The sequence below is a fragment of the Pleurodeles waltl genome, chromosome 3_1, assembly GCF_031143425.1.
Source record: "Pleurodeles waltl isolate 20211129_DDA chromosome 3_1, aPleWal1.hap1.20221129, whole genome shotgun sequence".
Lineage (NCBI taxonomy): Eukaryota > Metazoa > Chordata > Amphibia > Caudata > Salamandridae > Pleurodeles > Pleurodeles waltl.
Genome location: NC_090440.1, coordinates 515,051,242 through 515,077,112, shown reverse-complemented (window position 1 = coordinate 515,077,112; position 25,871 = coordinate 515,051,242). Strand labels below are relative to the sequence as shown.

The following is a 25,871-nucleotide window of genomic DNA, read 5'->3' as shown; positions in this document are numbered from 1 at the left end:
TCTCAGCATAACAGTTTCTACATAGATAGAAGACTGGGTGTACTAGGTAGAAACCTATGTACATGTGCTTGATTAGCTTCAGAACACCACAGTATAAAGGCTGCAGCTAGTATGAACTTTAGCACCTTCAGTTCTAGGATATTTTAAGTGAATAGTCTCTCTTTGGACATATTTTGCAAAGAGTGATCACTGTTGTTTGTAGATACTTTTTTTTCAGTAACTATTGTTTTTTATTTTGTTTTAAAAAACATTACCGACACACATTGACTAGTTCCACATGTCCAGATCATAGGCATTAGATGAAAATATATATTTAAGACTTTGCAACAGCTAGTCCATTGTATTCACACCACTTTCCCCAGATATTTTTATGATTCTGGGAGCAGCCCTGCCCCTCATAAATCGGTTGTTCCTGCTGGGCACACTAGCCCACACCCCTTCTCTATTCCACCAGCAACAGGAGTTTGGGGGAATTCCGTTTACATGCAATGTCAAGTTTTGCCACTACTGTTGTCACCCCTTTAAAGACCTGCCCCACCCTCAATGCACCCACCTTCTCCAACAAGCCCAGTAGGGCCACCTTGGGGGATGAATTCAAATCAGCACCCCAGAATCCTGGGAAGCTCCTCGCCCTCTCCCTGCCAAAAGGGGGTCAGTCAGGCGCAAGCCCAGATCATATGGAAGGAGGCAGCTTCCACCAGGAAGCAGCGTGCATATGGGCCCAGGAGGATCCACCTGCTTGGTGTAATCGCTGGGGAATCAAATAAGCAAAATTGATATAACTGAGTTGAATCATGCAGATGCGTGAGGAGATAATCACTTCCCTCTGGGCCATTCTGGCTTCATGCCAGTTGTCTTCATTGAGGTCTCCTATCCATGTCTTCCATCATGTCTGCAATCCAGTGAAGCGATCTGGGGCACTGATGATGAGGGAGCAAAAAATCCTGGAAATGCTTCCTTTGCCCAGCCTTCCCATTAAGAGCTTAGCTTCCAGAGGATTAAACTCAGGGATTTGAGTACATGGTGGGATGGGGATTGAGAGGCCATTGCACAGCTGCAGGTATTGGTGAAATTGTGTGTGGGAAAGGTGGAAGTGTTCCCGCATGTCCTGGAAGGACTATGGGGCATCTTTCAGCCTGACATCCCCCAAGATGAGCAATGCCAATCCTGTCCCACGTCCAAACCCCATTAAGCCAGCCACATGGGGAAGCCACCTACTTTGAGGGTCTGAGGTGTCCCAAACTGGATCTGGGACAGTATTAAAATCACCCCCTATTAAAGTGAGACCTTGGGGCAGAGTTAATAAAAGGTCTCGGAGAGCCTGTAGTGTCATCTGGAGTTGTAGCTGAGGGCCATAGGCAGACAGAAAGTTAAAGTTTCTGGTTTCAAATCGACTCTTAATTTCCAGAAAATGCCGTGGGGGTCTACATGGGAGGCCAGGGCTACAATGGGAAACTCTTCATGGACAATGATCGCCACCCCACAGGAACCCCAGGGAGAAGCCTGCATGGAACCCCTGTTCATAACCAAAGCCAACGAAAAAGAAACACTGTGTACCCAATAAGTGAGTTTCTTGAAGCATGAGCATCTCCGGCTGAATATGTTTAATGTACGGTAGGATGGCTGATCTTTTAAAGCAATGAAGGAGGCCAGTAACATTCCAAGTTAGAATCTTTACCATCCACAGCGAGAGAAGGAATCACAGAGGAATCAGCCCCACATGGGGGATGCCAGGAGGGCCTGTAGGAATGAACCGCTGTGGGAGAATTCAGAGGGGTGTGTCGCAATGTGACTGTGTGTTGTGTATGGACTGTAGGCATCATGTGTGCAGACAAACTAAAAATACCAGATAAAACAACACACACCCCAACTGGCTCCCTTCCCACACTTCCAACCATGAAGCATCTGTCGCCCCAAACATAGCAACACTAAGGTACGACTGAAAGCCATTGAGGGGCTCCAAAACTGCCTCCATAAAGATAAGGATCCTAGTGCCCGACAGCGTTTACAATATAGCCCACCACATATCAACAGAACAATACAAGAAAATACATCAACCACATGCATCCAACCAGGACCGAGGTCAGGGCCTAACGGGAGCAAGGAGTATGTGTGGTGAGGGTTACCGCCACAGCCACCCCCACCCCCCATCAACCCAAGACTGCAGCAGTCCAGCAGCACTTGCCTTTTGTGAGCGCCTGCAATGTCCTTTGGAGAGTGAAAAGGGTCTGGGGTGTCTGAGAGTGGAGCATCCAAGTCCAGGGCACCAGTCCCAGCACAGCGGTGATCCAGGCTTGGTGAGGCTCGTCCTTTGCTTTGGACAGATTGAGATTTCTGGGAATGTGTGCAACGTCTCTGGGGTGGTTTGGGAGTGGGGCCGTCTCCCCCACCCCATGGTCAGCACACTTTGGATTGTCAGGACAGTGGAGTGACAGTGCTTTATTGCCTACTTCCATGCCTGTTTCGGAGTGTCAAAGAAATAAATGGAGGAATTGAAAACAACTTCCAGGCTGGCTGAGAAGAGGAACATATATTGCAGGAGGAGGAAATGAAGTTTCTGCATCACCTCTTCAAAAGAACGTCTGTGCTGTCGGACCGTGCAGGTGTAATCAGAAAAAATCATAATATTTATATTTTGAAAGCGTAAGTCGCTGTGTATCCTGGCCTTGCGAAGGATGGTGTTGTGGTCTCTGTGGTTAAGGATGCAGACAGTTGTGGGATGGGGAGGTGGTGGTCACTTCACTAAGGATCTGTGTGCCTATTCTATCACAAACCATTTGGATAGTTTGTCAGAAGGGTTACAGGACCCCAACCAATTGCTCCCAGGATCTCCCCCGACCAATCCCTCTCAGCATCTCCACGCCCTCGGGGAAACCAATAAATCAGAGATTGTTCCTATGTGATCTCTTCTCCGCATCCTCAGCATGTTCCTCCTGAGACATCATGGTGTTAAGCAGTTTGGCAGTTTTGATACTTGCAGTATGAGGGCGGCCACCTTGTCTTCCATTGAGGACAACCTGGTCTCAGCCTCTATCACACGTCCAGCAACATTCCCGTCAAAGGAAATCTGTCTTAACCTGGATCTCGCTAGTGTCAGTCTGCGCTCTAAAATGGTTGTGGGCCTGTTATGCATTTGTCTTTCTAAGTTAAGAATCTGCGACTCTGAGTCTGCCATTTGCGACAGCTTGAGTGCTTCTTTGCAGTGGACACGACCCTTTTCTGGCTGCCCATAAACTTTGTTTTTTTCAGTGAATCTCTATGGTTTTCTTTAAACATAATCAATCCTTTTATCACACCTAACTATAATGTCACTTTACCCTTTGCTGTGCATATATACACACACACACACACACACACGTACAAAGCTAGCTTGCAGTAACAATACTGTAGTAAGATTTTCTAGCGACTGAGACTTGCATGCATCCTTTACTGAATGGCATCCCCACAACTTGAGTGCATTCTAGGATAAAAAGGGGGAAACTGAAAGGGAAACGCTTGTAGTGACTTTGAGATCACTGTTGTAATCTATAGCACTGAGCTCTGCAAAGCAGTTTAATCAAATCCCTGAGTAGAGGGAGTGTGCTGTACTGGTCTTGAAAGTTTGTTTCACTAGCAACTTTTAACACAGTATGCAAATAAGATAAATTGCAAATAAATCTACTGTTCAGAACACTGAAGACTTTTAGCATTTTCTTATTACCATTTGTAAATCTGGTGTGTAAAGTACCAAGCAGGTGAATGTCAGAGAATTTTCAAAATGTAGCATCTCTGCCCATACCTGCCAACTTCACAACAATATTTACCATGTGAGCACAGGGAGGGACCTTAAAATGGGTGAGACTTTGTGTCAAGCACAGCCTAAAAAGCACTTAGACCTTCTGACTTCTCCCACAAAAAACACATATGCATGCTCTTCGTAAGCTACCGGCGAGGTCCTCGGGTGGGTCAAACACCCATAATGAACATGCCTGTACAGAGTCTCCAAAGATGAGCTGGAAGCCCACTCGGTACAAGGGTCTTTAGTTCACCAGGTGCTCACCGTGAGATCGGCTCTTCCACAGGTGACAGTGTGATGAAAGTCAATATCACATGTGATGTTGTGGAATCAAGAGAGTTGTCAGGTCGGCCCTGCGTAGGGGCGTAACAAAGGCCCTCTAAGCCCCCGTGGTACGGGGAGCGGGTTGCAAGCTCCAGAGGCCCCCCCCTGCACAGCTCCTGGGATAGGTGAGTCAGGAGGGCCTCCCTCCATGCTTTTTGCAGGTGGGCCTCTCAAGTTTCGTTATACCACTGCCTCTGGGGTGTGGTTCAGAATCGGGGTCAGTCAGCTGACAGTCGCGACTTGTGCGGCCTCCAGAAGAGCCGAGCTGCAAGCATGTTTTATTCTCACAATTGTGCAGGAAAGGGAAGAGAACCAATATGATTGGAATCGTCACACAAGAAACCAAAGCTTGAAGGAACATAGGTTAGTAGAATATTTAATTGCATTTCCCCCAGGGCCGCGCCAAAGTCAGGGAAGAAAGCACTGTAGCAGCTGAGAAAACACTTTCTTCCAAGCCAGCAGTTTTAAAACTTTCGTCCAAGCCAGCAGTTACTCTGCTTTCCATACGTGCTTTGCATCTCCCTCCTCATATGTATTCCATCGTTTTTTCACTGAGGATTGTTTTGTCTGTATTGTGGACTTGTTTGAAATCAAGAAATGGATTAAGTCATTGCAACTGCCCGAATGCTCTCCTTCTATGTGAAAAGAGAATTTGTTAGCATTCCCTACCTACCTCACGAAAGACTTTCTTTTTTCAAATAAAAGACTTGTTCAATCTTTCAGAAAGGACTATGAAATTAAAGGGCAACAAACCTTTGGAAAATCCGCTCACTTTTCAAATGAGAAACTCCCATTTGCTACACGTAATCAAATAAAGAAAACCTCCAGAAGTCTTGCTGTGCCGCACTCATCTTGGCAGGTGCACGTGGACGATCTATTATGCCAAGTATAGAGGCATTTTTCAGTCGAGGAAAATAATAGGGCCTGATGCAATTCGCTAGAGATGCATCGTGAGATTATATGTCATGACCGGAGGCTTTATTATACTTCTCTCTCTTTACTGCAAAATTAACAGCAGACAATTAAAACACCTTATAACAAAAAAACTATTTTTCCCATGTTCATGAAGGAATATATCAAATGGCCCACTTAGAATGGCTGAAACATTTCAGATTCACCCACTAAGTTGGCATCCCAGGCTTGCTCTGCACCCTAGACCCCCCATGCATGTAGCACCCAGTATATGGTGGATGGGCGTTTTTGACATTCTATGGCACCTCTGGTTAAAGTTAGGAGGGACTATCATTGGCATTTCAGGTTGTCTTTGGGAAGCGAGAAATGGTAATAGTTTTGCAAGAGGACAACATTATCTTGGTCAACTCGTAGACCTGCACACAACATATCAGCTCTCACTCTAAACAGGACCCAACATTGTAGACGATAAACATACTGGACCTGACCCGTGGAGAACTCCCAAACTATGCTTATCTCCTATACTAGAATGTTTGTTCACTTACTAACACCAGGATGATGTTACAAGTGCTTGCATATGAAGACACATAACACTGATATAGCGATGTTGCGAGGGACACTCTTACATCCTAGCACACAAACTTCCTTTGCTGTAAAGTGGAAAGTAAGCATGGATTATTTCTCCTATAAAGACTATTCTAGAAGCATGGTAACCTTAATCTGTAAGAAGACCTTAATTTTCAAACTCAGAAATGTATCACAGACACTCATGGCAGATTCGCCAGCGGCCATTATGAATATACATGTTCCACATAAAACTCGCTTGACTTCTTTGGCATTGTCCACAACATCTCACATAATATGGGTGTTAGGCTTTTCATCCTTGGCGTGGTCTCCCTTTGGGCACTTTACCACTGCTAACCAGTGCTAAAGTGCAAGTGCTCCTTTACAAAATGTGCATGTAATTGACTTATCCATGACTGGCATATTTGATTTATTAGTAAGTCCCTAGTACAGTGCACTAGAAGTGCCCAGGGCCTGTAATTTAAATGCTACTAGTGGGCCTGCAGCACTGGCTGTGCCACCCACATAAGTAGCTCTGTAATCATGTCTCAGACCTGCCACTGCAGTGTCTGTGTGTGCAGTTTTAAACTGTAAATTCGACTTGGCAAGTGTACCCACTTGCCAAGCCTAAACCTTCCCTTTTCTTTTACGTGTCAGACACCCCTAAGGTAGGCCCTAGGTAGCCCCAAGGACAGGGTGCAGTGTATGGTTAAGGTAGGACATATAGGGGGTTATTACAACTTTGGAGGAGGTGTTAATCCATCCCAAAAGTGATGGTAAAGTGACAGATATACCACCAGCCGTATTACGAGTTTCATAGGATATAATGGACTCGTAATACGGCTGGTGGTATATCCGTCACTTCACCGTCACTTTTGGGACGGATTAACACCTCCTCCAAAGTTGTAATAACCCCCATAGTAATGTGTTTTATATGTCCTGACAGTGAAATATCGCTAAATTCGTTTTTCACTGTTGCAAGGCCTGTCCCTCTCATAGGTTAACCTGGGGACTACCTTTAAATCTGATTAAAGTGTAGACTCCCTTTGGAAATGTGGAGTTTGGGGTCTCTGAGCTCACAATTTAAAAATACATATTTTAGTAAAGTTGATTTTAAGATTGTGTGTTTGAAAATGCCACTTTTAGAAAGTGAGCATTTTCTTGTTTATACCATTTCTGTGACTCTGCCTGTTTGTGTATTCCCTGTCTGGGTCAGTTTGACAGTTCGGCTGGTTGCACCTCACACTAGACAGTGACACAAAGGGAGCTGGGGTGTAGCCTGCATATCCTGATGAGCTATGTGTGCTAGGAGGGAGGGGAGGAGTGGTCACTCACACCTGAAAGTGCTGTGCCTGCCCTCACACAATGCAGTCTCCAACCCCCTGGTGAGTGTCTGGGGTCTGGCCTGAGCAAGGCAGGATTTCACATTCAAGAGAGACTTTGCTTTGAAGTAGGCCTAGTTCAAAGGAGAAATTGGGTATAAGAAGGGCACCCAAAACCACAGACTTTAGGAACACTTCTGGAAACAAGAGGAACCTCTGCCTGGAGAAGAGCTGAAGAGTTTAGGAAGAAGAGCTGCCCTGCCTGTGACTGCGCTTTGTGGAGCTATCCTGCAGTTGCTGCTTCTGCCAGAGAAAGACTGGACTTTGTGTGCCTTCCATCTTGAGAAGAACTCTCCAAGGGCTTGACTTAGAGCTTGCCTCCTGTTGTTTGAAGTCTCAGTGACAGCAAAGACTTCTCTGTGCCAGCACCTGGAGTCTCTGGAGAGACTCCTACTCTGCCCTGTGGTTCCCATCCAGTTCCTGGGACCCTGAAAAGAGAAGCTGGCAGCCTAAGAGGAAGAAATTCACGCACAGAACCCTGTGCGGGGAAAAGATCACTGCGACTCTGATCTGCGGCTGGGAAATTGACGCACCGCAGGCTTCGCGGCTGAAAATCGCAGCTTGCCTGCAATGCGACCCGAAGATTGACGCCCAGGGCTGGAGAAACAATGCACAGCATCGCTGACGGAGACTGGTGAGATCGTTTTCAGATCATTGTGCAGCAGGATTTCTGACGCAAGTACCGCTGGGCGTGTAAAAACAACGCAAGGCCTGCCCGGACCTGAGAGTGCTGACCGGATCGATGCATCGCTCTCCTGCAGGGAGAAGAAACGAAGCGCTCGACCCGACGAAAGGAGAAATGATGCAGGGTCTCGTGAATGAGTGAAATCGACGCATCGCAAGCCCTTTTTAACGCACACTCGCCCGTGCAGGGCTATTTTTGATGCACCCAAGGTACATTTTCACGCTAACAGTATTAGTGTGTGTTTAAAATTACATGAAGACTCTTTTTAAATTTTTTATGATAACTTGACTTGTGTATTGTGGATTATTGTCGTTTTGGTCTTGTTTTGTTTAGATGAATATTTTCTATTTTTCTTAACTGGTGTTATGTCATTTTGTAGTGTTTTCATTAAGGTACTATGGAGTCCATTATATCCTATGGAACTCGTAATACGGTAGGTGGTATATCCGCCACTTTTGGGACGGTTTAACACCGTCCTCCAAAGTTAGAATCAGGCCCTATGTGTGTTGTTACAAATACTTTACACCTAGCACTCTGAAGTTAATCCTACGGCTCTGCCAAGCTACCAAGGGGTTAAGCAGGGGTTAGCAGAGGGTGATTCTTTTTTACCCTGACTAGAGTGAGGGTCCTTGCTTTAACAGGGGGTAACCTGACTATCAACCAAAGACCCCATTTCTAACAATGGGGAAGTGGTTTCAGTTATTTTCTAAATGTACAACTAGATACATCGCTGCAGACTCCAAGATCCCCTCCACAAATTTCATCTGATGCAAATTAATGGCTTTCTCTATACATTGCAAACTCAACACCATTATGAAAAACACTTCACATACAGTTCCTCAGTCCACAATTCAAACACTTATGTAGACTATTGGCTAATCCTGTCAATCCTATTGTACAGGGTAAAAAACACACAAAGCTGCCCCCCTCCCCGAACGCTCACTGATCCCTCCATAATACATCAGACGCTCCAAAGCCAGTCGCAACCATCTAAACAATGTTATATTAGTGTGAGTGATGGGAAAGTCAGAAGCCAACTCAATATGCTATTCTCTCTTGAAGAAATTAAACTGCAGTTAAATTACTGGCCAGTGGTGATAGTAAAGGACCTAGAATGGACAGCCTCACTGCAGAACTTTATGAAGAATACATTAAATTGTGTACTATTAACATTTGGTATTTACAGCGCTATCAAATGGCACAACTGTAGTAGCAATACCTAGGTATAATTATTAAGTGCATCGCCACACATAATGTATTGCAGGCAAAGTAACACAATATTTACTCTGCCAATTCAGATCTGCCCTTTTCAGGGAATTTGTAAACAACACTTCGCAAATCAGAGTTGGAGGGTCTGTCAGAGGCTTTTCACAGCATTAACCATGAAGAGTTCTTGTCCCTGATAGGTAAGTTAGTGTCACAATATGTAAATTGGAGACACAAGATGCAAATTAGAGTTCCACATCACAAGTTATGTGACAGCCTTTGGCTCATCACTCATAGTCAGTGAGTCCTTCGCTCTTTGTCAGTTCTTGTCTTTTTGCAGTGCTTCTGAAATAGCCTCCTGCCCCAGATCTTTCTCAACATAGCATGAACCAGCAAGTGTGTCGTTGGAGCATGGAGTGCCCCGTGGTCCAGGCTCCATCTCGAGCATGGCAAGGACAAGCAAAACTTCAGAGAGGGGAATCATGGTTCCGCTTGCTGAACAGGCACAGTAATGGGTTTGTCTGTCGGGCCTGTGAAGTCTCTCAATGCCTTTTAACACTTACGAGAATTTACTGGGAGATGTTGCATTGAAATAAATTAGCAGTGAAAAGGTTGGTTATGTTATGTTATGCCGATTATCCAGGCACTGAGCTAGAACTCTGTGGAGGTTATTAGACAGGGCAGTAAGTTGTTTTTTAAAAATGCTATGGTACACATTCTGTAAGGCACAAAGTGCAAATCCTGGAGAGGGTGCCTACATGAGTCGTTTTCAGTTGAGGGGTAACATAATTTGTTGTCAGTATTCAGGAACTTTAGTGACACATTACTATATGAATGTTAGCTGTAGTTAGATGCATCCGGGTGACAAAATGTTGTGTGGGAGCACTTGAATTTCACTGCTTACAATGAAGGACAAATCTAGTCACAATATTGTGTTTGAGAGGTGGATGGTCTATGAGAGACCATGCTGAGCATTTAAAATGTGTTGAGCAAGGACCTGAAGGCAGCCATCTTGTTCAAGGTGCAGCTTCTGATTTCAAGGAGGCATAGAAATGGGGCACTTCCTCACACATTTTAAAGAAGTAGAATGTTATAGTCTCTAACACAAGAAATTGGCTTGCATTGAGAACTTCTTGCATAATAAGCCATATGATGGGTGAGTAGATTAATGTCTGGTTGGGATATGATCGGTCTCGCGGTGGTCCCCCACCTGTGACTGAATAGAGACTCTCTCAGTCTCTATCACAGATTTTATTGGGTCCACAGGAGTCTCGCTGAGTTCATTTCACTAGCTGCATACCCATAAATCGGAGTTTCACTCACTCTCCAGAGAACTAGTCTCTTACGCTGTTAGTCTCACTTATTCTCATTCATTCAGCTCAAATACTTCAGTGGGGTCAGTGGTCTTGTTCTATTTTTTCACTTATGCTCTCTCGCTCAACTCAAATACTTGTGTTGTCTCACTCAAACAAAATGGCCAAATACATTCAACAAAGAAAACTTCACTCATGATTGGCACCCTTCCTTAAAACACCAAAATACAAGAAAAAGACAATAGGTGGTACATCCTTTTCTGTTCAAGCAGCCAAACTATGGAATTCATTACCCCCAAATATAAGACCCACGGATAACTATCTTGTCTTCAGAACACTACTCAAGAGTTGGCTCTTTCCTTCATAACCACCATATTCAAACAGCAATAGACAGGATATGCCTGTGTTGATAAATATTTATAATCTGATTGTGTTTATATTGTAGATATGTGTGGTTCTTTAAGAAATATGTACAGTTACTATTTCATAATAATAAAATATGCACATACTCTAAGCTTGTTTAACAAATGTATATTTACTCACAGTTAAATGTATATATGTGTGTATGCTTGTGCGTGCATGTGTGTATATACATATATATGTGTATATTATTCTATGATTAACATGTTCATAGGTCATTACATAGCTCCTAGTAAGTTGTTATAATAGATACTTATGAATCCCCGCTTTCTTTTTTATATCGCAGTGAGCAAATGTTATCTTAAATATTTTATCAGCAAGTATTTTGCTATTGAAAAATTGAGGAGAGAAATGAATGTTAAAAAGTACACTTATAAATTAACATCAAATATTGCAAATCTTGAAAGTCTGTTTATACAATACAACTTTACATCTTATATTATTATACCCACTATTATATTCATTTATTCCTAACACATATATTCCTCTAATATGTATTTACATATCTATTTACTTATTACTCTAGTCCTACTGTCCTAGAGAAAAATAAATAAAAAATAAAAAAAGGAAAAAATAAAAACTAAAATAAAACGTACTCTCTCGTAAGATTTACTCTGTCTCTCCATCACCCTATGTCTCTATCAATCTATCCTCCAGCCCCACTCTGACCCATTCCAACCCCATTCTACTACTTTCATCTCCAAAATAACCCTGCCTAAGCTCTTCCTTCCTCTACCGCATCAAGCTCACCCCAAACCTCAGTTTACTACTATGATCTCCCAAACAACCCTACTAAATTCTCCCTCATTTATCTCACCTTTGACTCATCCAAAAGCCCTCCTGCTGCTATGATCTCCCTAACACTTTCCACAGACTCGTCCCTCCTCCATCTCTCCTTTTGTCATCCCAAGCCTCATCCTAATACTATAAACTTCCAAATAACACTTCTGGATTCTTCCCTCCTCCATCTCTCCATTACTCTAGTCAATCCAACTAACAAACTCACATATCCTCTTCTCAAATTAACTCATAATAATACTAAAACTGTACTACTATTTCCCTGCACTAATCCACCAATTCCTCTTGGGTTCCGGAGTAGCATGCTAATCGCCGAAAAGCACTTTGATGCCTCATCAAGGGTAGTAAGCACTATATAAATACAATTACAAAATAAATAAAAAATAACATGGAGCGATCCAACTAGCTCATATCCAGGACTCATGCACACTTAAACTAGGTTTCCCGAATCACCTCGTCACCCTTATGTGCATCAACTTGATAATGTTGATGTAGATAACGTGAGCCAAATGGCTTATAACAAACTAAAAAAAGGATTTAAGAAATTGAAACAGAGTTCTAGAAACAAGGTGTCCATGTGACAAGGAGTCTAAAACTGTTGATACCACAAAATAAACACAGAACTTCCGATCTCCGATCTCCCAAGATACTCCGGGCTCTCATAAATATCCCCAGTCTGCCCAATCTTGCTGCATATTATGCATTCGTGGTTCATGGGAGACAGGAATAAACCTCCCAACATTCTACTTCTAGAGCAAATGTAAATAGACACAAGCATTAAGTGCGTTATGTTTTTGTTATCGACCTTTGTTTAGCACACTGTCTTTGTTGTGGCTCTGTGGTGCTTTCTGCAGGCTGGTGACTTCCACCCGTTACTGAGCTTACCCTGCAAACTGAAGTCTTTTTTGGCCTGTGGCACTGTGTTATGGCTTTAGAGTTGTGGCCCAGTTCTCGCCTCGGGAATGGGGGAGCAAACCTCATTCATGGAGAGGCCGGTTTGTGATTTCATGTTTGAGACATACAGCCTTAGGGAGTGCCGGTGGCGCACGCATTTTTTGGTTATTAAACACGTGGGTGTGTGTTGGGCACTGCTAGGTATAAGACATGAATTCAGTGGGTGGTTTTTCGGGCATTGTGTGTGCTGTTTTCTACATAATTTGTGTTTTTTGAAGCAGCATGGTGTCTTGCATATCATGGCCCTTTTCAAACATAAAAGATGGTTTGTCGCATATTTTCTGTTGGGAGTTTGTGTGCTATTTTTCAGATATTGCAGCTGTTAAAAGAACCGTGACACACTTCTGAGCTCGTAGCCACAAGCCTCCTCCATATTTCATGATCTTAAATCTGAAACTAGCAAAAATGACGAATATAATATACTCGTGATCGAAATAACGAGCAGCAACAGCTAAATGACTTTTTTGAGGTTTCGTTGGGGGATGGGTTAAAATATAGTAGATCTCATTTTATACATAAACATCTCTATATATGCAGATGTAAATACCACATTTGTATGTAGTGCTTAACGCAGTGAAAAGCTAATAAGCTACAGGCCGAATTCCTAAATACATTTTTGTTTTTTTCACGGTTAATTCAGGAGCATCCTGTTTCTAAGGATTCCAACTTTGGCAAAGTAGGGACCAAAGAAAAACAGAAGAAGAAATAAGAATAAGTTGCCCAGGCTCACACATGTTAGTCAAGTGGAGAGAAGCCAGAATTAGAACTCAGATCCCCAAGTGAATCAATACACTATGTACTCACTAAAACCATGTTTTTGTCAACTATGTAATAATGTATGCGAATCAGAGGGAAGGCCCACTCCCCACCTGTACAACAGCCACTTTAGGTTCACACCCTGAAATTGCAGTTTCACGGTACAATAATACGTTTTCTTGTGCGCTGAGCAATCAAACCTGACTGCTTACACTCGGAATAAATGCAGGGTGTGAATTTGGTGTTCACGAAAGGACCTCAGGGGCTTGAAATCCTGCTTTTCAGTGAGACTTTCTTGCAATAAAAGAGAGAACTTCAGATATACGCAGGTGCCTGACAGAGTTCGAACTATGCAACAAAGAAGCAAATGGCCTGAGTGATGACACTGTCAAGGGTGCGCTAAACCCGTGCCAATTGGTATTAGTAGGAGAAGGGGCGCTTGTCTTTTAGAATAGACAGGTCAGGCCCAAACTGAAGCATAAGCGGGAGAGTGCCAGAACCGAAGCACACCTGGGACAGTGCTGGGAATGGAACAGAACCAGAGGAAGAGATTGAATGAGACATCACCAGAACTGGAGAATAAAGAAGACGGGAACTGAAACAAAGCCGGAAAGTTACTAGAAATGGAACACAACCGGGACAAAAGTGACACAAAAGTGAGAAAAAGCAAAAAGCGAGAACACACAAAGAAAGAAAAATTACATCATTCGCAAAAGGTTTGAAAAAAACAGACACGACTGGAGTAAAAGTACCAGAAAGGAAGAGGTTTGAGACAGAATACTTTAGGTTCAAGCGTCGGGTTAGGAAGGGAACCGTGTGAAGTTAAGGACAGTAACAAGCGTTAAAACTAGGGTAAGAGGTGAAGCGAGTGGTTGTCCCCTACACCCTGGGTCAGGGTAGGAAAAAACCCAACCCTGTGTTCAGGATAAAGGTTAGTTAGAAGCTTGTGATCAGTGCTAGGGAGGGTTAGAGGTACAGGTCTAGCTTCAGGGATACAGGGCCTCGCTAAGGGTTGAGTGGAAGGCAATATAGGTTCAGCTATATGTACATTTCAAGTTTTATTTCTTGATGGAGAAAACAGAACACATCAGAATTATGACTGAGACAGTCCAGTGCGGACAGGGACAGAACAGGACAAGAAACAGAACAGTACTTAAAATGATGCAAAAGAGAGAAGATGATAGAACTGGAACTTCCAAAGCAAGTGCACAATCTGCACAGAAACGGAAAAAACCTGAATAACAACGAAACTGGATGAGAATGAGAACCGTAACCGGCGCCAGCAAAGCACAAACACAGAAATGGAAGAACACCAGGACAGTAAAGGAAGTGGAACAAAGCGCGACCACTGTAAAATAAAACAGAATCACAAAAGGCCCAGAAACTGACAGGGCCAAGAAGACGTGCACAGACTGGGACGGGGCAGTGACAGAACAGGATGCCAACCAGAACAAGAATCCAATGGGAACGCAAATAGGCTGGCGCCAAACTGGAAACGTGAGGCATTAACGGATAGGAACCGGGCCGAATCAAGACCAGAACAGAACCCAGAGGAGGACAGAACTGGAACAGAACCAAAAGAGTCATAGTGCTGGAACAGAACTGGAGCAGTGACAGAACAGAAAGAGCTTCACAAATGGAGGGACCAGACAAGGTCCGACTGGCCTCAGGGCAATCAGGCAGAGCCCGATGGCCTGGACTGTCGGGTCAGTGCGTGGGTCATTCTTTTGGCTGTTTGTGGCCCAGTTTCGTCTGGTTGGACGATTTTTACTGTTGCTTTGCCCGATAGTAAAACCAACATTTCCTGCTGGAAGCTCAAGGCCATGCAGTCATCCATACTTTGCAAAACACTTGTACAGCATGTCTTTACAAGCTCAAAACTGCCTCAATTTGCAAACATGGCATCTTTTTTATCCATCGGATTCACTAATGGGGGTCACTTTAATTGTATTGTCTGGGCCTATTTTCTCTCACAGTCCGACCCTGGGACTACAACAGAATCAAAGGGGGACACAACTCAGAGAGAATAGTAACAAGACCTGAAGTGTCTCAGAGCGATATACCAGACACAGAACCACAACAGTGTGAATATGGGAACACTGCCAGTAGGAACTGTGACATTATACCCACAGTATTTACACACAACGCACCTAAAAGAATGCTAAAACTAGAACATAACTCAAACAATGACAGGGCTTGAACATAAACCACAACAGTGCCATGGCTACAAATGATCTGCAATGAGGTCTACAAATAAAGCAGCCAGACCACCAGGGCCAGCATCTTCAGAGAATAGGATCTTTGCTAGGGTCGGGGGGGGAAGCAGAACACTGCCAGAACCAGAACAGGGACAGAACCAGAAGAGAACGCCAACAGTGCTGTGGCCATAACTGAACTAGAAGAGGTCTCAGAAAAGAGCAACCAGGCCAACAGGGCTATCACCTTCAGAGAACAGGATCCTTGCTAGGGTCGGGGGAGAAGCAGAACACTGCCAGAACCAGAACAGGGACAGAACCGAAATAGAACACCAACAGAAACACAGCTGGAGGTGGGCAGGAAATGTGCTAGAATTGGAGCAGAACCGTGCTGGAAGATGAAGTAAAGAGCCTGTCTTGTTGCCACCAGCCAGCTACTTCTCCTGGCTTCAGATTCGAGTTTTAGGTGACATCTTGCGAGGAGAATTGAGTCTGTTCCTTAGATTGTATTTACCTAGGCCTGGAATAAGTGTGTGAGGAAAAGAGGGCGAGTGCGACAGTAGGGTGGCATCACATGGAAGCAGCCTTTCCACAATGTGCGCATGTTTACAGACCTGGTACTCATCCACCTCTACGATGAATTTCTCCCTCATGTTCCTCAGTTCTTCCTCCAAGGACTGGCGGATCCTGTCCAGCTGCTCTGCCTCTTTCCGAAGGTCTTCTATCTCCAGGACGTAGCGCCTCTTCTCCTCATCCACATCTCCCAGGCTCTCCCCGCTCGCTCTTATCATAGCCTCCAGCTCTTCCACTTTGAGCTCATAGTGCCGGAAGGTCTCCTTCCAAGACTCGGAGACCTGGACGGCGTAGCTCTCCACCTCCTGCAGGGACAGGCTTGAGGCTGCGCGGTGCTCCCTCCTCACCAGCTGCACGGTGAGGCCCAGCACCCCGCCTCTGAGCTCTGCCACCTCGTGCTCGCAGGCCTCGGCAAGGGCCCGGTGCTCGGTGTCCAGCCGGAGCAGCAGCTCCTCCAGGGCCCGGCAGCCGTCCTCGGCCTGCTTGAGGTCGGCGCGGTGGCGCGCCAGCTCCTGGTCCAGCTCCTTGCGGATGGCCTGGACCTCCTCGCACAGAAGCTGCAGCAGCTGGAACTCCTGCCAGAGGCTGTCCCGCTCTATCTCCGCCCGAGACTTCTCCAGAGTCAGCTCCTCCACCTGCCGGCGGAGCAGCGAGATCTCGGCCTCGTAGCCCCTTTTCCACTCCACCTCGCCGTCCAGCCGGAGGCTATGGATCTCCTCCACCAGGAACTGGTTCTCCTGCTCCAGCTGCCGGACCCGGGAGAGGTAGACCCCCAGGCGGCTGTTCAGCTCCTGCAGCTGGGCGGCCTGCTCGTCCATCACCACTGCTCTGGAGGGGAACATGGCTCAGACCCCCAGGAAGAAGTCAGGCTGCTCCTTCTGCTCAGCACAGCAAAGCTGGAGTGGCAGATCTGCTACTTCTGCTCCCGCTGCAACGCTTGGCAGCACTGATGCCTTCGCCTCTTCTTCGCCTGAACCCGCCACCAAGTTTGGAATAATGACTGGAAAAAGTTAGGCGAAGAGGAGTGAGCTTGGCACCAGGCCTCCTTCTCATCAGAGTCCATCCTAAATTAGGACAAGGAGATACTGCCCTCTGCTGGAGCAGTGAGGGATACCGAACGAAGAGGGGAGAGAGAATCGTTTATTTCGGAAGGTGAAGTTGATTTTTTTAACCATAAATACTCATAAATTTTCATAGTTAGAACTACGAACTGAACTATTGTTCTGCGCTTAACTTCGTGATCTAACTACAAGCCTAAAGAGGAAAACGTTATAGCTGACCAGTATTTCGGAGTAAATCAAAAACAGAGCCGATTGGTCGGTTTGTATAACTAAAGTGCCAAACCTGATAATCTCAGTTTTTTACAAATGTAAAAAAAAACGCACAAACTTTTTTTCCCCAGATTGATTTCACTGTACTTATTTTCATCTTCATTTCCTGCAAACTATAGTATTGTAATGGGGGAAGTAAAAACTATAAGCAAACAGTTTTAGCTACAATGTATCAAGACCATTTTTTGAGGAAGACGAACATTGACTATTCACATTGGGAAGGATAAATGTTAAAACACTTAGTCAAAACAAGCATCGTTTTTTTGACCAACCGATTGCAAGGATAGCTAATTAAAGGCGACATTTTTGAGGTATTTTGCGTGCATAACATGCTTTAATCACTTAGTTCAGCACACTCATTTCATTTAATTGACAACAAATGGATAATTGGAATGAACCGGGAGCCCCAGATTTGGACACTTTAGCATATGCTTAACTCAGAAACGCTTACTGACAACTTCCCATGTGCAGTAGATTATTTTAGCACTTTTCTATTTGGGGGCTTCTCTGCACATTGATTCAAGGTGGTCACAAGTCCTGCGTGACACCTTCCTAGCTTTTTACCAAGCAACACATTGCTTTTTGGGAATTGCAGTTTAACTTTCAATACTGTACATGTGTGCTAACAATCCAAGCTTTCAATATTGTATATGTGTGCTAACAATCCAAGCTTTCAATATTGTATATATGTGGTAAAAACCCAAGCTTACAAAGTTCTGTTGGCTAAAATGTCTACAGTGGATAATGGTGTCACGCATGGCATTGGGTCCCTTGGCAGCCACGAGGCCGTAACGCGGACCCCTGCAGCCACTGCACTGCATGGGGGAGGAGGGTGTCAGCGCATGACCAATTAATATATGTAAGATTGGGAAGGTTCATGGACCCTTCATCACATTCTGCGGGGGGCGGGGCACATCCTTTTACGTTAGGCCACTGGGCAGCCATGAGCAGTTTAGTGTGGCCAGCAAGATCTCATGTCAACTGTGGTTAACCTAGGGGTCCACTGACCTCCTTCAAATGCAGAATGAAGTGTAGGTGAAGCAAGGATGGGCACCCCGCCACAGCTTTCGTCAGACCCATCCTGGGCTGATTCAGAGTTATCTGTGTGTTTGCACCAATCTGTCGGCGTGCAATATGCAATCTACGATTTGGGTACAGCCAGTGGCGTAGCGTGGGGGGTGCAGGGGGGGCCGGGCGCAACATCTGGGGGGGGGGGGGGGGGGGGGCGCGCTCGCACTCGCGAGTGCTAAAATCAACGGGTTAGGGGGCGCAAATTACTTGCCTTGCCCCGGGTGCTGACAACCCACGCTACGCCACTGGGTACAGCCACTCGCGGGAAGGCATGTTATATAGTAAAGGACTTTTGTTTGGGACATTACACGGGAAAGGAGCGATATACGCTCTTTCCAAACGGTTAATATGATGGTTTCGGAGACTGTGGTTCTCATCCCGAGCCCTTGTACTGTGACTGTAGTGTACTGCCCGTGAGTTGCGTAGCGCAGACCTAGCTGGCAAGGAACAGAGCCAGGGAAAGGTGAGCGCAGGAACACGAATCAGTGAGGAGGGAGGTCTCTATACTTGTGGCCGGGTGCTCGAAGGGGACTGGGCTCCAGAATCTCAAGGTCAGAACATTGGCAGTATAAATATTCTTCCCTAAATTTCGTCTAAAACATATTTCCCCCTTTGCAGTGCCTAATTTGTAAATAACAGCTTGTCGGTGCTCCAAGCTCTCATCTGAAAACACGCGGCTGCAGCAATTAAATGCGGGAGCACAGAATACCGTGACAGCGAAACCCTGAAGCCTTCTCGGGCCTCTTTAATCCTTATTACAGCCACTCCCTGCCCTTCAGCTCACTCTTGTGGTTTCCGCTTTCTCCCTTTGTGACGCCTTTTCGTTTTTCTCTTCCTCCGTCTTTCCTATGTGTGTCTTTTGCTCGCAGGATGCTTGAGGCAGAAAAATAAGTGCCGGTGCTCGGCACCGGAAACCACCGGCTCAAATTAAGGACTGCCCCTTTGGCGTTAATAATAGAAAATATGCACAAATCGAGACAATTTTTTTTGTAAACTATATCTAGGAGACAGTATTTATGTCATATAAAATATTCTGCCATAAAACCCCAATGAGGCCAGACAAGGTGCTCTCTGTGGAAAGCAATGTCAGCTTCTTTCTGAACTGCTCCTTGTGTTTGTAGACTCTTTATATGTTTATATCAGTGGAGCGATGTACAGGGAGCCATGAAGGATGTAAGAACAGAGTGATTGATTAGTGAGTATTTGAGGCTGCTGTCTCCCCCCGCCCAAAAGCCCATGGGTCACAGCTGTCCTTTGGCGTAGAAAGGCACCTCTTGTGACATTCTCAAAGACAAGATGACAGCTGGCAATGTGGTCCCTTCTGGCTGAAAGGACATTGCTCTCAAACAGAATAACTGCAGGCTTAAAGGAGCGGTCCAAAAATACCGATTTATTTGTAAGCAATATTAAAAAGTGACGATAAAGACTGCTAAATGATTCTAAGAGTTTTATAATTACTCTTCTAGTAGTGCCATATTTCAGAAGATGTCTTAAGTATTACATGTGTTTAATTAATGTTGGATACCTCCAGTGAACTTCGTGAATTCAGAAACCTAAGACTCGGGCTGAGTACTCTTATAAGGTCATGAGATGCTAGGTAACCTGCATTTTGTCATTATATAACATCGAGGGCATCTTATTCCCTATAATATGTAATCCCTTAAATGCTGTACCCATAGAGGGGGGCTACTGTCAGAAATGAAATATGCTGTTTTTTAATACAAAAGTATTCGAATATTTGTGCACATGAGCAGCATTATATAGAGCAAGAGATAGAAAGGAGTCGTGCTCGTTGTCCAAAATACAATATTGTGGCCTAATAGCATATATCCAACATATTAGCTCCCTTAGAACACCAATTAATTACAAATGAAACCAGTCTAAGCATTTCATAACAAAATGTTTGAATAGAATGGTATCTACTGTGGCTTGTAGCTAGTATTTTCTGTAGTTTCCTGTAAAAACGAAACAAGGAACGCACATATATATATGTGTCTTTCTTTTGTTCAAGCACCCGTGCCATTGCAAAACTGCTATTTTCTTCTGATGAAATGCAAAGAGACAGCAACATTGCAGTAAAGGCAGGGGGCCTCCCCCCTGCTGCCAAGTACAGTGCTAGTGCTCAACCTCATGGCGCTTTTCTTCATCCTGAACTCAGAGATGGAATGAGCAAAAAGTCAGCAAAGTACCAGAAGAACTACAACTCCGAGACCTGCACACCAGGCTCTATCCTCATATTTAATCTGGACACTTGATAGAAGTACTACGAATTGGTTTATGGCCTGTTTTAGCACCATAATACCCCAGAAGGGTGATAGATGTGCTTTATAAAACAAATAAACATGAACAAACTATTGCCTGGTACTTCCCTAACTGCAACTGCATTCAAGTCTCAATTTAGAACAAGCGTTCGCAATGAACTAAAAAAAAAAAAAAATAGTGTGATAAAACAGGAAGTCCTGTAAGGAATGAATCATAAATAACCTATAGTTGATCAAAACAGAGAGTACTATCAAGACTCAGGGCATCATTTCAAGTGTGGCAGTTGGACTGCCAGACTGCCATGTTGGCGCATCTGAAAAGACTGCCATGTTGGCAGTCTTTGCCCTATTACGAGTTACACAGGCAGGACCACAGACGGCTAAGCGAAAATGGCAGATTGCCAGTGGCATGGCTGCCTGGAAATAGGCGGTCCGACTGGCAGCACCAACAGCACTGCGACCAACCACCGAGCATATTACAAGCACACAGTTGCCGTGGCGGTCCCTTCATGGCGGTCAGCAAATGGCAGTCTGAATCACGACGGTTCGCGGTCCGCAAAGTAATAGACAGCTGCACATTAGATTAATTTGACAACAACACAGTTGGCACACATTGCCGTAGTGGACACACCTGCAAAGGACACTATAAAACATACCCCTTCCCAGACCACACTCCTTTACATTTACACAGCAAGACACAGAAGCCAGAGCACCTATTTGCCACAGAGTACATATATTAGGTGCCCCTTTTTTGACCATCCCACAGAACACCTCTTTACACACTTTTGCCGATTCACACCCTTTTGCACTTCCCCTGTTTAATAAGTCACTGTCACCCATTTTTTTCCCACCATGTCACGTTCTAAAAATCCTTGTTTTTTAGAAGATGAGTTAAGAGTCATGGTGGATGAAATCACAACAGTCGATCCACAATTGTTTAGAGCACAAGTCCAGCATACTCCTCTCAGTAGGAAAATAAAAATGTGGGATAGGATCATTGATAGAGTGCATGCTGAAGGCACCACCCTATGCACAAAGGAGAACATCAGGAAGAGGTGTAACAACCTCAGGGGTAAGGTCCGTTCACTGGTCTCCAGGCTCCAACTGCAGGCCAAGAAGACTGGCGGTGGTCCCATTACATCTCTTTCCCTGGGAGGAGAAGGTCTTGGCCATTCTGCATCCTGAGGGCTTCACAGTAATATCTAGGGGAGTGGAGTCTGGTAAGTCACAACACAAAAATACATCACAAAAATGCTATATGATGCATGCTCATAGAACACCATTTGCCACTCTCTTGTCCATGTACCCCACCAACATTCAATACCCAGAGTATACGAGTGTTGACACTGTCAAGCTGTACTGTTGGACCCAATATCACAGCTACTAATGTCCATCACATGTCATATGTCCAAATGGGGCCTTTAGGTCTTTCAATATAAAAAGATAATCCCAGAACTCATGGTATGTCTCAACAGGTAAATGTATGCCCAAACCTAAATGCAGTCTGCATACAGTTATGTAATACCCAACATTTGTATAGTGTGTGTAGTAGAGAGAGTTAACTGACTGCAACTCCCAGGAGGCACTGTTTCTACTACTCCAAACACCACACCAGTGTCCACCTTGCGCCACCCTAGCGTCATTGTTTTTTACACTAAGGTGGCGTTAAGGAGGTCTTTCTCCCATGCCGCATCTACAAAGTGGCACTTTGTAAATCCTTGCGCCACATTATGCCTGTGCCAGGCATAATGTATGCAAGTGGGGGCGTTCCGACGTAGGGTGGGGTGACCCATAAAATGGTGCAGTGAAATTTACATTTCACTGTGCCATTTTTCCATCATTTTTAGCTCCTGTTCATAGCAGGCATTAAAATGATGCACCCATTTTAATCACTGGGCCTCCCTGTGCTTTGCTGCACTAGCATCAACATTTTTGATTCTAGAGCAACCAAACCCTACTATAGCATCAAAAATGTTGATGCTATTGTCCTAATTGATCGGTGGAGCAGGGGTGATGCAAGAAAAGTGACGCAACGGGACCCACACACACAATACCAATGCCCTCATGTGTATTGTGTGTGTGGTAGAGAGTGTTACCTGACTGTAACTCCCAAGGGGCACTGTTTCTGAACCTCCAAACACCAGACCAGTGGTCACGTGTCCAAATACCCTTTTTGTAATCTCTCAATTTAAGTATACTCACCTGGGGAATAACAGTTGTATAGCGTGTGTAGTACAGGGAGTGACATGACTGCTAAGGCCAGGAGGCTCTGTTACTGTAACTCCACTCACCAACACAGTGTTCTCTGGTCTAAATACCACTGTTCCTCAACTCTCAATTGAAGTGTACTTACTTGGGAGGATACCGTGTGTATATTGTGTGTAGTAGAGAGAGTGACATGACTGCAGCTCCCTGGAGGTACTGTGTCTCTAACTCCAAACACTAGGCCAGAGTACACTTATCCAAAGACCCCTGTTTGGTGACTCCTAATTGAAGTTTACTCACCTGGGAGGATACTATTTGTCAAGTATGTGAAGTAGAGGGAATGACCAGAATGCAACTCCCAGGAGGCACTGTTTCTCTAACTCCAAACACCAGACCAGTGTTCATTTTTCCAAAAACAGCTATTTGGCAGCTCTCAATTGAAGTGTACCCACCTCGGAGGATACCGTTTGCTAAGTATTGGGAAGTAGAGGGAGTGCCGTGACTGGAAAGCCCAATGGGCCCTCTTACTCTAACTCCAACCATGAGCACAGTGGCCACTAGTCCAAATACCCTTGTTTGTCAACTCTTAAATGAGGTATACTCACCTGGGAGTGATCAAGCACAGATAATGCCCAAATCAGAGAGGTATTTGTCAACATAGCTCCATCTTGACTTGCTAACTCAAGAATAAATATTTGAGGACAAGAATGACACTTACCCTGTGTGCATAGCAAGTATTAATAAGGCCTCAGGATGCCTCACCAGGTTGGTATTGGAAGCAGACACATTCACACTGCACTGTGCACATGATGACTTCAGTCACATATACAACAAAGTCCTGGCTTTTCCTGCATCACACTCAACTAGGCCTCTATATGGGCAAAGCCATATCTTGCCTAGCCACTGTTGTGCCTGCACTGGTAGTAAGATGTAATTTCAGGCCATCCTCACAAGTTCAAATGATCAGCACATTTCAGCAGCTGCTTGAGTCAAAATGAAATGGAATGCTTCACACATCATATCATTACACCACATGCCATGGTTACTTGCCACAATAGGATTAACTGCAATTAAGCTTTGTACAAGGTCTCTGCTTACTGTAACTCTAAACTGTTGGAGGTAGATGTCACAATACAACCAATAACACTGTACGTTTTACATCAACAGGTCGAGCTGCTGCTGTGCGCACAGAGGCCACAGAACAGACTGCCACTACCCCCTTGGATGAAGCCCTCGGTGAAGAAGACACTCCTGGACTTGGAGGACAGTTTTCACCCATCTGAGCAGCCTGGTCAGACGGCAACAGTGAGTCTCACTGTGCCCACATCAATACCTCCCAGCCCGGTTGTCTCAATATCACAGGCAACTATTCGCTCCCCAACCTGTGTCCCAGCACAGTGTCTACCATCTTGTGCAACCCAGTCCTGGATACTGAGTTGCAGCACAACACTTCTGACAATGAGGGTCCAGGAACAAGTTGGAGAGGGCACCCTGCGTGGGAGGGATGCTGTGGGCGAGCAGGATGTGGCCACTAGGGCTGCTGTCAGCCAGGGCACCATCAGCCACGTCATGGGCATCTATCAGGAGTCCCAAGGCGTCATGGGTCAGGTCTTGACCAAACTCCAGGAAATCAAGCAGCTACAGAGGGACATGCACAGAGATATGTGGAAACAGGTGGAGGCCTACAATAACAACATGGCCTCGCTAGGAGGGGTGCTGAGGAACATTCACACCACCCTGAGCAGGGCTTTTAAACATCAGTCTATCCTTTTTTTGGCTCATCAACACCAGGCACATCAACACCGGTGCCAGCCACTGGAAGTGAGGCCATGCCAGAAGAAGAACCAGCCCCAGACACCCCTGCCTCTGTAGCAGCAGATATCCCCTATGCAAGAGGGATATACACCCAAGAATCCAGGAGATGTAGATGGCAAGTCGCCCACCCCTCTTCCTAAAGGTCTTCCTTTGTGTGCCACACATTCATTCTGTTAACTGATCCTCAACCACCTACCAGTTCAAATGGGAGGAGTATTCTTGACTTTTGATTCCCACTGGTGTGGCATCTACTCCAATGATTTCATTCAACATTACTGATCCCTATACTTTACAATTTTGTTTTTTTCTGTCCAAAATTATTTTCTCTATTAGCATTGTAATAAATTCACCCATCACAAACTCATTGTCTGCTTGCTTAATTTCAGACCATGTGAACCATATGATGAAGAAACAAGTTACGTGTGCAAGCAGGGATATGTTACAGGTACACAGTGTCCAGCTCAGGATTACAACCATTACACATCAACACATTAGTACAAGTGTCTGGTCAAACCACAAATTTTATTACTGTGTTCAGCACATATCCTGTAAATATGTCTGGACTATTAAAACCAAGAATGAGTGACTCATACTGAGTAAATGAACATATTTGAAGGTACAGACCCCCAGATCACGGATGGAAGGGATTTGTCAGACAATGTCCTGTAGTATGGGTAAACATTAAAGTAGTTGATGTCAGCAGCTTGAGCCTTATCACATACCACACCAAAGTAATCCAACATCACATAATCCAAGATACAGACAGATGGCAGTACAACAGCCCTGGATCAGAGGGACATCAGAATCCAATTCCAATGCATCTGGTGGTATGACACAAACATATTTTAGTGTGTTGGCACAGACACTGTGGCCTGCAATAATGAAACACATCTACAGCTAAATATGGGTCATACAAAAAGAGTGTTTAGCTAATGTGAAGGATAAATGATGGTCAAAAGCTAGGACTACCTATTTTCAGGCCACATGATGACACACATGATGCATCAGGCCCACCACAAGACAAAACAAGTGCAATGGGCACTTCTGTACCTCCACCCAAACACTGCAAACTGTCTTGGTACAGGACTCATACATCCAAACTCTGCAACCTACATTACCTGGAACAATCCATGACCACTTTGTATGTCAAAACAGCATCAGACATCTGTCAATGTCACAGCTCTGAAATGGCCACATGAATATGTCATGGTGAAGCTACCTGTACAAAGAACAAAACAAGGAGTATACGCTTGAAATCATACCTATGACACAGTCACATAGCAAGCAACTCGAAAACAAAGTACATTCCAAGGAAACTGCACAACCAAAGC

At 44.8% G+C, this 25,871-nt stretch overlaps 1 protein-coding gene across 1 annotated transcript in view; it reads right to left on the bottom strand.

The window, feature by feature from the left end:
* The window catches only part of SYNM (synemin), a 97,457-nt gene extending 80,529 nt beyond the window's left edge, over positions 1-16,928 (bottom strand). The window contains exon 1 of the mRNA XM_069222769.1: positions 15,899-16,928. Within this exon, the coding sequence (XP_069078870.1) occupies positions 15,899-16,699 (801 nt within the window). The 5' untranslated portion in view covers positions 16,700-16,928. The remainder of the gene's footprint in view (positions 1-15,898) is intronic.
* Between the last annotated feature and the right edge of the window lie 8,943 nt (positions 16,929-25,871).